Genomic DNA, 15,079 nt, shown 5'->3' on the forward strand with positions numbered 1-15,079 from the left:
ATTCTCTCTCATTATCTAGATTTCAGGAAGAGGGAACGCCGAGGCTGGTGGGAGCGTCGCCTTGGCTGAAGACTGGATGAGGTGTGTGTGTGTGTGTGGATCCGTCTTTCTCTGTAATGTCTCAGAAATGTGAAAGATTAGAAATACAGCGAGAGGGAGAATGGGAACGAACGCCAGGTTTAATTGGCATGCAACTGATTCTCTGTGCGGGCACCGCTGCCAGGGCAGTGTAAAGCTGAAAACCAGAGCGTATATTGAAGTGAGGGGGTAGGAGAATGAAAAAGAAATAGTTTTGAAAAAAAAAAAAACCCTGTTTTGCTCCTTTATTGAGTGGCCTAATGTATGGTGGGTGGAAGCCTCATTGATTGAGTTCTCAGCAGCTGTATTATATAAAGGCCATATGAGAGTGGAGGGATATCAGACATACTCTAGACTTCTCTTTCAGTCTTTTTTTATTTTCCCATGGCCTGGTCGTACATTGTGTGGCGTGCATGGGCTTTTTCATGTCTAGGTAAGCACGGAATGAAGGAACGAGTCAGTGCAGTGATGGTCATGATTGTAGCGTTAGGATGCGTTTGTGTGTGTGAGTGTGATCCACCCACTCGGCTGGTGTGTGGAGATGATGTGCGAATATGCAGAGCTGTACCGCTGCACGCGTCAAGCCCTCGAGACCGCCATGACACTAATAATGAAAACCTTGGAGATGTCATGTTGCAGAAGCACAGTAAACATTCGAAAACATGGATATAATTATATTTGTATGTGTATATGTGTGTGTGTGCAGTTTATTTTATTTATATATATATATATATATATATATATATATATATATATATATATATATATATATATATATATATATATATATATTACAATAAAATAAAACATTATAATAGTATCGCTCTCTCTTACATAATGCATGCCTACAATTAGATACAAATCTTGAATTCAGTACCGTTATATTATAAATTCAGATTTTATACACAGATAATACAAATACACCTAAATACCAAAAACTTTCAAAACACCTTGTCACTTTGGCCAACCTGTCATCTTTTTTTAAAATGTAAGATGCATCTGTTGTCGATTGTGCAACGGACAGCAGGAGTGTGTGTGTGTGTGTGTATGTGTGTGTGTGTGTGTGTGCGTGTGCGTGCATGCTGCTGTGATGTTCAGATGTGTTAATCTCAGTGAAGCCTCACTCTTAACAGTCCCATCAGCGCTGAGCGCAGGATCAGCCCAGCTAATCCAGTTAATGTCACAGCTAACATCCAACCTCTGTGTGTTTCAGTGTGGGTTTTTTTTGCCACAAATCTGAAAGTTTGGTGAAAACTTTGTATGTACATTTTTTTGAAAAGGAAAAATGGAGTAATGTAACGTTTTACAATAATATCCCATTTGCTATCTATAGTTTATGCATTATCTAACGGTCACTTACAATGAGCAATACAGCAGTTAAAGAATTTATTAATATTTGTTAATGTTACAAAAATAGTTCACAGGCTCAATATTTACACATTTCACTCTAGAAGAAAACAAGTTAAAGCAAATGTAGTGATTTCTTATTCAAATGGAATATAAATGTCTAATATGTTGTAATTTCAGGAAGAAGCTTTTCTGTACCACTGGAAAAAAGTCAACGTGGAAGTCTATATTTACTGTATTTAGATAAATATGTAAGTGCATCCTTGGCATGAGGAGCATTGTAGTGACTTATAATGGTATCACACTACTCAAATGAGGAAGAACTTGTACTTTAGATTGAAAGACAAGCTTGTGTTGAATTTTAACAGCAGGCTGTGGTCTATCCGTGTTTAATGATCTGTGGTAAGAACTAAGCTATAGCTGTTATTGTCAATTTCCTGCTCGTTGTTGTGTTACGTTGACTTCTTTCTTTAGAAATTCATATTGTAATTGTGACCTGTGTGTATATGTACAAAGACGCTATGTTTGCAGTGTGAACATTTGATTATGAGTGAGCATTCACAGCACGTCTTATGTATCCTAAATTGATAATTTATGAGTGTCTCCTCAGTAAAGGGAATCAATTTTCCAGACAGTTAAACCCAGTTGTTTAGTCATGGTTGGAAAAGCTGCATGCAAATATTAGGTTAGCAAATTAACATAATTAGGATCAGAATAACGTTTTGTTATTGCCCTAAGCTTTTCCTATATTTTTTTTTTCTTTAATTTTGTTTCCTTAGTCATACTTTTATTAACAGTTTTAAATGTGAATTTTAAAGAATGTACAGTTAAAATATATATATATATATATATATATATATATATATATATATATATATATATATATATATATATATATATATATATATATATATATATATATATATATATATATAAAATCTGGCCTTAAACACAGTTTTTTAGTTTTGTATACAGACTTTCTACTGATCTTCAAAAACCCTCATATTTGCCGATATTCGTTCTGACTGCAGATTTGCATGAAGTTTTCTTGATGGTGTGAATCAAAAGCAGTGATTATTTTATGATATCATGGCATGTTTTCGAATGCTCTGCTCAACAATGAGAATGAGAAAAGGTCACAGAGTGTCCCAGTTTATTTACATTCAGAAATGCACAATAAGTGGTGTTTTTTTCCTTTTTTTTCTTTGAGTACACTCGCAGGATACAGACAATAGACTTGATTTAAAAAGTCACCTTAGGTATTTAACAGTTCCAGCATGTTTCATATTTTCATCAACCTCCAAACAGTAAGGACCATTTTTCCTCCTTTGTGCGCCATTCATTTTCTCAGTTCTGATTGGCTGTTTCAACGGAGCAAGGCTTCCCATGTAAACTCAGCTGAACTCTGCTTAATTCACCTCCTTTAGGGTTGAGTGGGGGAAAACAAGCTGTTTTTTAAGTGTTCACCCTTCCCTTCCTTCAGCTACCGATTCAATTTAGCATCTCTAACACCTTGTTGTGTTCATGAAGCCTTAATGATGCTGCACCACGAGGAATATCTTTTGCATGCTGTTCCATTTCTAGTAAACAAGCGCACAAACCCCCTTCCCATCCTCCTAATCTGCATCTCCCTGACAGCTGGGCTGAATTCAATATCAAGATGAGCGTTCCCAGTCATCTCCGGGATCGCTCGCGCATCTCTCGCGCCCGTGAATTAAAATCGTGAAAGGTTCTTTCGCGGCTTCTCTGGCCAGACGCGGCTTGCTATAACTGGAGGCTCTTTTTAAAGGTTCGCAGTTGTCCAGAAGGCAGATATGCTTGGATGTCGAGTGCATGTGTGTTTGTGTGGGCGTGCTCGTGCATGTGTGTGTGCGTTCGGAGCTGCAAGTGTGCGAGTACGTGGGTGTGCACCGTTGCTGTTTGTCTGTGAGCGACTGACTGATTAGCAGGAGAGGACTAATGCCTGTGCTTTTCCGAGCTAATTGAATTCGTCTCCGAGCGACTCTGAGCGGCATCTGCCGGGATGAAGTTTGGTGTCTTAACGGGGTGTTCGGCATGGTTGCGTCTGCTAGGTGCTGAGCCGCTAGCGTGGCATGGATATTTAATGGGCTGTTTAATTATGAAGGGCCAGATCAGTCTCGCTGTGAAGGGACGTGGGTTGCTACATGAGCCTTTTTCTCGTTCTGACCTTTTAAGAGTGCTGGAGAGAGAAAGAGTCAGGGAAACTCCTACCGGGCCTGATACTTCTGCATCAGGATGGCCGTTATGTAAGCGTGCGCTCAATAGGCCTTGCGAGAAGCTGTTTAACTGAGCCGCTTGGAGATGGCAGTCTGCATTTCACCTCTGGGTTGATCTTTACCCTGTCTCCAAGAGCAGAGGAGAAACTTCCTGTATCTGGATTTTTATACGTCTTGGTGGATGAGAGATATATTTTAATAAATAATCAAATTTTAGGAAATGTTGCTGTTTACAACAAGAGTTTTTTTTTTGTGTGATGTTTTTCAAATTTGTATGAATGACATTTGATCTCAAACTTTGGCACATGGATTGTTGCCCAGTGCTGTGAACAGAATACAAGAGTTTTATTTCAGTGTTGTTTATCTATTTAAACTTCCAGTCTAGAGACTATTTTAATTCTGTCATCTTTTACATCTAATTTAAATACTGTTGTTATTTATTCACCTACTGTCGTTCCAAACCCATAAGACCTTACTTTAAGATATTTTCGATGAAATCCGAGAACTCTCTGACCCTCCGTAGACCGCAACACAACTGACACGTTCAAGGCCCAAAAAAAGTAAGCACATCGTTAAAATATTCAATGCGTCTTTAGTAGTTCTAACATACTTTTATGAAGTTGTGGGAATCATTTATGCTGGTCAGTCTGTTCTATGCTGTAAGTATAGTAAGTACTTAGAAAAGTGGCATAAAGGTTTCACAAAGTCAATGTTTTGTGTGCTATGTTCATTCGTAAAGGTGTATTCAGTAGTTTGTAGCTAGAGTTAGCGATGCTGAACTTTATGTACTGATACCACAATAATGTTAGACGCTGCACTGCACAGTCCCACTCGCACCAGGATTTAGCTTGGGACTTTTTTGAGGTCTAAAACAATACATTTTCAGTGGCTTTTCTTAAAAATTGTGGTGGAATTTGCGGCATTTTTTATATTGCTGTGCAAACCGACTAAAAATCTAAAAATCATGATATAATTATTCTTATTTTTATAGACACACTTGACTATACTTTTCACTCGAAACACTTGTAAAGTGTGTTGGGTCGGCCCATCTCTTCTTTTTTGTGAAAACATGTATTGGTTAATTATTCTGGGTTATGAATTTTAGATTTTTATTATTAAATATGCCTTTTAGCTAATAAATAAGAAGGATCACATCTTGATTCCTCCACCCCCATATTTACGTACATGCTATGCAACACAAGCAATGGCAAGGAGTATGTTCTCTCACTTTTTTAGACAACTTTTGGGAGTCAGTGCTTGAAATTGGGGGTGGAGGAGGTTTTGGATGTTCCAGGCTTAGAAAATGTGGAAATAAATGTCTTTTTAGCTAAGGTGAAGCAAATAACAATGCAAATGAACAAGCAAACAAATATGACACGAGTAGAATCAATCAAAAGACAGCATATTTTAGTTGAAACGCAGCAAAACCAATGTTACTCGCGCATCAAATAAACAAATAAAGCAACCTTGGCATCTGTATTCTGGCGCTCAGGCCTGTTTCTTGTGTGAAAGAAGTACATGTATTAAGTGTATTCCATTGTCTAATTTTCGCAATGGAATAAGTGTATTCCATTGTCTAACAGAAGCAGCGGCCAATGAGTGTAAGGATTCTCTTTAGTCAAGCACTGTGGGTGACTCGCACAATTCATAATTAAAACATTTTTTTAATAGAAAACCATTATGAGTACTCCATGTGAGTTTACACCACACAGGTGATTCTTCATCTACTTCAACCATATACTGCTATATGCAATTTTAAATATTCTAAGTCCTTTCTTTGAGTGTATACGAGAGAGATGTAGCAGTGAAGAAATCATGCTTTTGAAGAAAACTTTTAATATCCTGCGCGTGTACTTTAAGCTTTGAAAAACGGACCAAGTAAAAGAGTAATTGTTTCAATTTTTGGAGAGAGTTGTTCTTTTTAATATAGCGTGTGTGTATAATGCGTAGCCAGTGCAGAATGTAATAATGTAAGTGGTGCTGACCGTTCTCAAGTGCTGATCATAGTCTGCTCATCCCAATTTTATTCTGAGCATTAAAAAGAGAGGCAAAAAATGAGGTGTTTGCCAAAAGGCAAGATGAAAATCTATCATGCGTTTTTGTCTGCTTTGGCTCAGATACACAGGATTCAGCACAGTGTTTTGAAGTGATTCCATGCACTTCTAAAGAGGAGAAGTTTAAAGATCAAATTCAGAAATCTATTTGCTATTAAAGTGTTTTGGGCTCAAGATGTTCTCACAATGGCAGCTCTGGATCTTTCTACGATAAATGGCAACCGTTTATAACATCAATACCCTAAAACATTTGCCCTCCCCCTTTTAATGTTTTGGGAGAGAATTTGGTAATATTCATTTAGCACATTTTTTTTTTTTACAGTTTTCTTAGTATTTTCTATATAGAAAAATCTGAGAAGATTTGATTTCTTCTTGTCTCATACTTTTTGTCTTTCTCTTTATTCAGTAAGAAATTTGGACTAGAAAAAGGTTTTTAGTGGACAGTAAAATTGCATATTAACACGCTATTGTTTTCACGGTGATCTGCTCTTTCCACAGATCTGCAAACGAGCTAATCAAGGGACTGATTGTTCTGTTGCCCAGTCCCCAATCCAAAAATATGTAAGAGCTCAAAAGAACTGGAACATTGTTGTCACTAGATGCAGCTTGAATGTTTAGTTCAGGTTGCATTTGGTCTATTTGTATTTATTTTATTTTTTTTTTAATAAACCGGTTTAGGATCACAAAGATGAAAAGAGCAAACTTTACTGAATCATATGCTTCAGTTCTCTTCCAAATCTGTTTTTCTTTATCTCTCACTTCTCTCACTGGAGTATTTGGAGTGTGTGGGTGACAGTGGCTGTTCAGCCTGTCTGAAGTTTGGCTGTTGTGTTTTGGCCGGAGCTGCTAGACTTAAAGTGGAGATTCTGAAAGAGATTACAGTGAACGCGGAAGACTTCTTATGTCATTTCCCATGAGAAAATGTCTATAACCCGCACCAGTCTCACGGGATCAGAAATATCCACACTATAGATCAAATGCACACGGTGACCTTCAGTGAATAGGAGTGTTAACCATGCAGCGGGAAGAACGAAGCCCCTGCGATGACCTGGATATGCCATGCTGCAAAAGTGCCAGGGGCTTTAGTGATGTGAACAGAGGGCCATTGTATGTATAGTGCAGCACAGCATTTGCGTAGTAGGCTAGTTTCAGGTCCTATAGCCCTGATGCAGATTGGCTGCTGTCACAGGTTGTTGTGAACTTGCTGCTTACAATGTAGTGTACAGTACAGTACACTGCAGTGAAACACCATATAGGCAGTGATAAGCATTCACACGGCACAGGAGTGATACTACATTGTTGTATGCATCACATTATGTACATTAAATATAAAAAGACTTACTTAAACATGTATAAACAAACGTCAAGGTTTTTATTATATGTATAATTTTTGGTAATATCTAATACAAAAAGATATTAAAATATATAAAAACATTCCTATTAAATGGATTATATATATATATATGTGTGTGTGTGTGTGTGTGTGTGTGTGTGTGTAAAAAACTATTGGACCAACATAGCAGTGCATGTTTATGAAGGTTTGTTTCTGATGTTATGAATCACCAAAAATGTTTGTCATTCAGTACTGTTTGTTAAGCTAGTTAAATTGCAATTATTTTTTTATATAGCATACATCTTAGTTGTAGCAGCTGTTTAACAAATATATAAAATTGTGTGCATATGGGCCATTTTGAAATCTTAAAATAATTCAAATGAGAGATATTTCCAAAACTGTAACGTAACCAGTGAATTGTTGCAGAAGAAGGAATGAAGAAGGGAACTCCAAAATTGACATAAACAATTTAATACAATGTTTCTGTTGGCACATTTAATATGTGATTTAACTGGCATGTATTTTATTTAAAAAAAATTGCTGCAGTCAGTGTGCACCGTAACAAAAAATAGAAAATTGAAATGCCTATAACACACACACACACATCTCTTTTGTTTCAACTGTGGAGTGCTCACAAATTGGGAATCAATTCAGAAGCCAAGAATTACGTAATAATAACTGCAATAAACAAGCAATCATGGTGTGCAAGTACCACTTTTTGTTAAACGGTAGTAGTAAGGCCTCATGCTGTGTTGTATTTTGATACACAGTGTGTGCGGGGGGATCAGGTCAGGTCAAAGGGTGTGATGTGAAATCAAACAGGATCTTTGTCACAGCAGATAAATGTCTGTCAGCACCATGAGCTCTGATTCTCAGCGATTATCTCATCTGTCTGTCTCTCTCTCCTTCCTTCTTTCAGTCTGCTGCTTTGTGGTGCACAAGCGTTGCCATGAATTCGTCACCTTCTCCTGCCCCGGAGCAGATAAGGGTCCTGCATCAGATGTGAGTACAAATATGTCTTCCATTTGCTTCCTTCCTGCGCTCTTCTCCCTTTCTCTTTGTCTCTCCTCTTCAATCTGTGTCTGTCTCTCTCTCAATCCCACGTGAGAGAACAGAGAGAAAAGGTGGGCAGAAGTTGCCGTCCTCTGGCAAATCTAATCAGGCGTACTGTCACAGAGGAAGTGTGTGAGACAGCTGCGGTGACGATAACCCTCTCCGTTTCAGGTTTCCTCCAGTAGTCTTCTTCTCCGCTCATTTTATCTCGGGCCCCTGAGTTATACAACCATTTAAATCAACAAATTACCCGGTCTATAGTGACAGCTACAGGAAGCGCGTCCACACGGGGGACCAGAGCTCTTTTTTGTTATTGTGGATGAGAGTGAACGTAGAATGCCAGCTCAATCACATCATTACAATTACTACACACAGGAACAGAAGGGAGAATGAATGGCGCTGTGCAGTTACGGGAAATGGCTTTGCTCTTTGAATCCACGCAATTATGAAAAATACATTTCTGCTTCACTCTCAGCCACTTCTTGATTCTCTGTCTGTCTAAAGAGGCATTTTTCACCAGGAGTTACGGAAAATTGTGAACAAAAATCTCATGGTGAAATTATTTTGCTGCATCATCTGAAAATCAATTTTACATTTATTGTCACCGCAGGCATAAAAAAACTTCAGTAAAAGCCGTGAATGAGACCAATCTGATTCAAAATGAATCGCAACAATATGACATTTTATTGAAAGTATTTCCCAAAAATTCTCAAAAAATGCTTTAATGAAGAACTTCTTGAATTTAAAACTGTTTTGTAAGCATAAACGTATGGCTTAAATACAATCTGAGCTTGCTACACCATAATGTCTCTTTTCTCTACCATTTATGCATATAATAAACCAAAATCAAGTATTCCAGGAAGCCGTGTAATAAACTAAAATATATAGTAAATAAAACTGTAAAAATGTGAAATGTTTTTACAACTTAACAAAAAATACCAGCTGTTTCATCATTTGTCACAATGCACTTATTTTACATAAATATTTTGACTTTGTACTATTAAAAGTACCTACAAGAAACTACATATACAAATACATTTATAAATTACACTATTAACACATCCCTTACACCCCCTAGAACCCCCTTGCTGCATCAGTTGGACTGTAGGCTCTATTTTGAGAGTTTGTCAGTAAACAAATCGATAGAAAGTTAAGTGTTAATTATTTGATACTTTCAACATAATGTTATACAGATTACTTGTCACCTTCATCATTGGCAAACAATTAACTACGTACCCCAGTGAAACCATGTACAAACTGTTTTTTGTATGTTCACAAGGGCTTCAGCTTTCATGTACGAGCTGGACCGCTTTGCCTTGAGAAGCTGCTGTTCTTTAACTTTCTCAAGTGCCCTGCCAACACTTTAAGAGTGATAGTCCCAGCGCTGTGCGTCTGACAGCCCTCTCAGCGGCCTTCCTTTTAGTCAGACGTACCTTCAGCTCTCAGAGGAGCGCCCTAGAAGTCCCGGGTCGGCTCCCCTGCCTAGAATACCGTAATATTTACACAGTGCACCCAGCAGGGCCAGGCTATGTGACACGGCTGACAGACGCTCCACAAAGGGATTCAGAGTGATCTAAAATGGAGAACGCTGGTGGGATGTCGTTAGCACATTTCCACGCCTCAGTCCACATTAGCGATCTGGCGCTGTCCCACCACTTCTTTAAGAAGCCTCGCCATTCATCTCATTCATGCAGATGAAACGCGCCCTTTCATCCTCCTCCGGCGCCACGGTGATGAGGTTCATGCTTAATTCTGTTTTCACGTTTGTTCTCCACCGGTCTAGAAGTGGCGCCAAAACCGCGTGCGCTCTGGACTTCGGCGTGCCAGTAAACTAGACGTGATTTCTATTTGATGAAGCCTTGGCCTTATGACATTGTCATTAGTTTTTTCTTGTGTAAATCTGCTAGCTAGTCTCAGAAGAGCCACTAAAGGGGATTGTAGGTATAAATATAGTCAATGTCAAAGACAGCCAAGCAAGACGGACTCAAAGATGTTTTCGAAGGGGCTCGTTTTAGGCTTCAATTATAGAAGTGGGCTAATTAGACATTCACCAAGGGATTTCTGTACTGGTAGTCTCATTAAACTCTCATTCACGTCATAAGAACTCCGTATCGCACTGAAACTCAACTCTGATTGCAGTTTTGCAATGAAAACCAGACCAAACCAATGGGTTCATGGATGTGTGAGCATACGCTTGCTTTTGCTTGAGAGTCTTTTTAATCCACAGTACGTATTTTGTTTTAAAGGGAGTTTGTTGAATGTGACAAGACTGTTGGCTTTGATCAGTAAGGGTTTTAGAAAGCAGAAATGTCTTTCACACCTTCGATGAAGGGAGTTTAACGCCCACAGGTTTCTTGGGAAACCTAAAATATCTAGTATCTGCTTTTTTTTTTCATCTCAGCCCTCACTCTTATGTTGGTTCAGTTCACTTTGTTAATAAATCATTGAAATCGATGACATATCAGCATTGCTGTGGTCAGTTTGTGTTGCGTGTGAGGAATTGTCAAATAGTGAAAGAGTTTCCCAGTTTATCCTCTCAGCCCTTGTGATCATCACTTCTTAAAATGCTGCGGACAGAGAGACACAGCTCCACTGGAATAATTGGCTACAATAGACAGGCCAATTGTTCCAATGCTGTTGTTTGTCACAAGAGCAGAGCTTGTTAGCTGCATTGCTACCTGTCTGGCATGAGCAACAGTGCAGATACACACAAACATGCGCACACACACACACACACACACACACACGCACACACACACAGACGCACATATACACATATGCTGGATTGCTGGATTATATTTACCCTCTAAATCTTACCATGTTATGCCAACAAATGAAAAAAAAAAAATCATTTGTTGGCATGACATGGTTAAATTTAGAGGTTAAACATAATAAACTATGTTGGGATAATCACTATGCTTAGAATGAAACCATCATATTTAAAAAACATGATATTAATCATATAATAAAATATAATTTGTTACTATTTATTATCTTATTAGAATGATTTTCTTTATTCTAAAATATATTTGAATGACAGTATATTTATTGAACAAATACTAATTCAGAATTAAAATTAAATAATCAAGCAAAATAGCACAAACTTTGCTAAAGCGATTGTTTTGAAAAAGTATTTACTTTATTAAAAAAAACAATATTTTGGCTGAAGTATTTGTATCAGTACAGTGGGGCTTTTACCTTATGCAGGATAACCCACCTTGCCACTTCATACATTTATACAATTTTTAAACGAAATAAACAGCTTGAATCATATTTTGAGTCATATTTCACACAATCTGTTGCTCCATTAATGTTCAATACAACGTTTTTTTCATCTGCAATTATACATTATATTTTTTTTCTTAAGCTGGACCTGGAAAAGCTATCAATTGATATATGGTTTATAGAACAATATATGGCTAAGAGACAACTATGTGAAAATATGTAATCTGAGGAAGAAAGAAAAAAAACCCAAATATCATGATCTTTACTTTAATATAATCTAAAAATCAATAGGAATACCCATACAACGTATTGTTTGCTATTGCTACAAATATACCTGTGCAACTTATGTCTGGTTTTGTGGTCCAGGGTCTCACACACACACACACACACACACACACACACGTATATATTCACACACATTCAACTTTTATGGATAAATGACTACCCGTACCGTAACTTAGGAAATATGGTGAGCCAATTAAATGTTTTTGAGAAACACAAAAAGACCCCCTTAGGCTGGCTTTTCATCTTCTGCCATTCACAAAGCTTAACCCTTTCTAGAAATTTCCACGCCATCTCCCACTCCCCACTGTCATTATTTGAAATCCCGCTGGGATAGTCATGGATGCGCCCACATGCTCTGCCAGAAGTGGGTGATATCTATAAATACCCCTCTCACACTGGTTGCATGCTCCCATGGGGCACTGATTTAATAAGGCCAGGCAGGCATTTGCATAAACACGTTTCCTGCGCCAGTCACACTTTTCTCTGATTGGGCGATTTACCTTTCATGCTTGCAGCCATGAAGGTATGAAGAGCGAAGAAGTGTATTCATATGTAAGCTGTTTGTGTGGATGCGCTGTTCTCTCTGTGAATAAGCTATTGTGCAGTTATTTAAAGAGCAGTTTCAAGGAGAAACCAAACGTCACTCTGTTGCCGAGCAGTGTGGCTGTTTGCCTGTCACAAAGCATTAAGAAAGAAACATGGCTGGACTGATCAAAACTGAGGATGTGTGTGTGTGTGTGTGTGTGTGTGAGAGAGAGAGAGAGAGAGAGAAAATCCCTTTGACCACATCGCTGTCGCTCAAACCATATTATCATAATAAATCGTTTGCTTAACAGCCACTTTTGATGGTGAGCTAAGCAACTTTTGTGACAGTTTGAAAGAGAATATATATTCAATTCAGGTTGTGAACTGAATAAAGTTACATATTGTATTACACGTTTTAGATTTTTTTAAAATATAGTTTTCATTTTTATTAAACATTTGGTATATTGACCAATTCTCACTTATAAAGCACATATTCCACATGTCCATATTCTACGTATATGCATACATTTCATATATTATGTAATGACTGAGAATATTTAACATTATAGTTATTTATTACTATGGCATGATCAGCTAGAGCCTCTGACCGTTTCTTGTAGCAAACCACCGAAACTGTGTTTTGCATAACTCTATCACACTGTGATAAATGCTACCCACAACCCCCCCCGCCACTTTCGACATGATCATAATCTACAGCTGCTGAGAAAAGGGGAAAGGGAAGTGTTATAGTATGTGTTTGTGTGTCTTTACACAGAAATGTTCGGCTTTTTCAAGTGTATTTTTTATTTATTTTTTTCTTCAGACAGACGCGACAACCGCCGCGAACTCTAGCTGTGACAGGTACCAGCCTGTTGCTGGGCGATGGGCTTTGGCCATCACCATGGGAACTCTCTGAAGGCCACCGGGTGGGAGGGCTCTATAGCGATGCATTTCTATTGCGTCTCCTCTCCCTCCCCTGTCTTTCCATTTGAACTCCTTTGTACAGAACTGCCTGCACCTTCTTATTCAGTACTGATTATTCGATGACTCAGTGCGCTGCGTGCTGTGTGATGGAAGTGGGAGGATTGTGCATGCGCTCTATCTAAAAAAGAATCTTTGTTGCTTTGTCATAGAAAAAACAGCAGCGTTTTCCTCTATGACAGATATAATGGCATTCGTACGCAGTGTACGGTAACTTAGGTGAGATAATTATTGAGCATTAAGGTCCTTTTGCATCGTTGTTGCTCAGTGCATTAGACGCCGTGGAGTTGAGCACAAGCAGCTGCGGGACCTTAAGCATTGTGATGCACCGTTCAGAGTTCAAACTGTTTAATTTTGACCTTTTGAAGTACAGCAAAAACATTTTTTTTTGCGTTATGTGGCAGGTTCACTTGATTTTGTCAGTAAATCTGAAAAATTAATAAAACATAAATGAGAAGTTTACTTAATTAACCACCCTCGTGTCATTACAAATGTGCCGGGCCTTCATTTGATGCAATCCTAAAGCTTTCTGACCCTCCATAGAAAACAACGCGGCTGATACGTTCAAGCCCCGGAAAGGTTGTAAAAGATGTGACATCAGTGGTTTATCTTTATTTATTTATATTTTTTGCGTTTAAAGAAATTACTACATCGAAACACAGGCTCCTGTGATACTGCCATAAATAGCAGCTAACAGAAGAAATTGTAGAATCCATTTGTTCTTTTTGTTTTTCCCTTGCACACAAAGAGGATTCCCGTAGCTTCATAACGTTAATGTTGGACCACTGATGTCACACGGAATATTACATTTGTCTTAACTACCTTGAACGTGTCTATGGAGGGTCAGAAAGCTCTCAGATTTAATCAAAAATATCTTAATTTCGCGTTTCCGAAATTGAACAAAGGTCTTACAGGTTTGGAACTATCCCTTTAAGGGAAAATATTAAGGAATTTTAAACGTGATATCCTTTTGAAAAAGCTACCCTTAGTAGGTTGTTAGTAGGTGTGTTAGTAGCTCTTGGCTTAGCTCTTGGCTTAGTCAGACTGGACTTTTAGCTGGTATAAATTTTGAACACTTTCCAGTTAGTCAGGCTGAAAGACCAGCTGGTTGCCAAGACCAGCAAATCAACAGGGCATGCCTGGAGAAGTCATGAAAATCCTTTTTTTGGTATAGTGCATATATAAATGAAATATAGAGCCATTTTTATTGCATAGAAAGAGACAAACAAACTGCATGTTAAGGCACTGACATATTAGTGGTGGAGGTTAAGGTTTGTGTGAAGATCGCTTTCCTGTGTAACCCTTGCTGTTTCCTGTGAACTGCTTATTTGGTTTTTTTTTTTTTTCTCGGTTTCCCGAACACCTGCATTTGTCTGAGGGAACTGTGAACACAAATGTCCAGCGTGTAATAAAATAGTTTAAAAATAAACCTGAAAGCATTTGAGTTATTATGGAGTAAGTGTAGCCTTGTTGCTCGTTTACGTAATAGGTTGAAAAATGTTAAGATCTCTTCAACCACAAGATTTTTTGAGTCTGCCAGTTTATAACTGTATTGCGGTTGGGGGTTGGGGGAAACTATAAAATGTCACATGCGTGTTTGTTGGAGTCAAAAAGTAAATAGTACATTGCATAGTTTCATTCTTTCAGTTATTTGCAGAACGCAATATAGGTATGTAATAATACGCTTTGACATATTCTGGTAAAAATGGTTTCTAGTTTGAGCAGGATAATCTTCTTTGTCCACAGAAGATCACAATATATTAAGGAACATTAGTATTCTGTGATCAGTGGGTCTTGATCAGATTTAGACTGGTTGGCCTTGCTCTTTGCCTTGGACGTTTATGAATAAACAGAGTTCCTGTGCTCTCACTTTTGATTTTAATGAGTGTTCAGTGATGAACAAAGCCCCTTAAATGATCACATCTGCTTTGAAGAGGGGGACGTGATGAGAGAAACCCACA

At 38.1% G+C, this 15,079-nt stretch overlaps 1 protein-coding gene across 2 annotated transcripts in view; it reads left to right on the forward strand.

Moving 5' to 3' along the window:
• Window positions 1-15,079, forward strand: part of prkcbb (protein kinase C, beta b) — a 100,958-nt gene that overhangs the window by 18,314 nt on the left and 67,565 nt on the right. For both annotated transcript variants that reach the window (XM_043233748.1, XM_043233747.1), the window contains exon 3: window positions 7,969-8,051. In XM_043233748.1, the coding sequence (XP_043089683.1) occupies window positions 7,969-8,051 (83 nt within the window). The remainder of the gene's footprint in view (window positions 1-7,968; window positions 8,052-15,079) is intronic.

Source organism: Puntigrus tetrazona, chromosome 3 (assembly GCF_018831695.1).
Source record: "Puntigrus tetrazona isolate hp1 chromosome 3, ASM1883169v1, whole genome shotgun sequence".
Classification (NCBI taxonomy): Eukaryota; Metazoa; Chordata; class Actinopteri; order Cypriniformes; family Cyprinidae; genus Puntigrus; species Puntigrus tetrazona.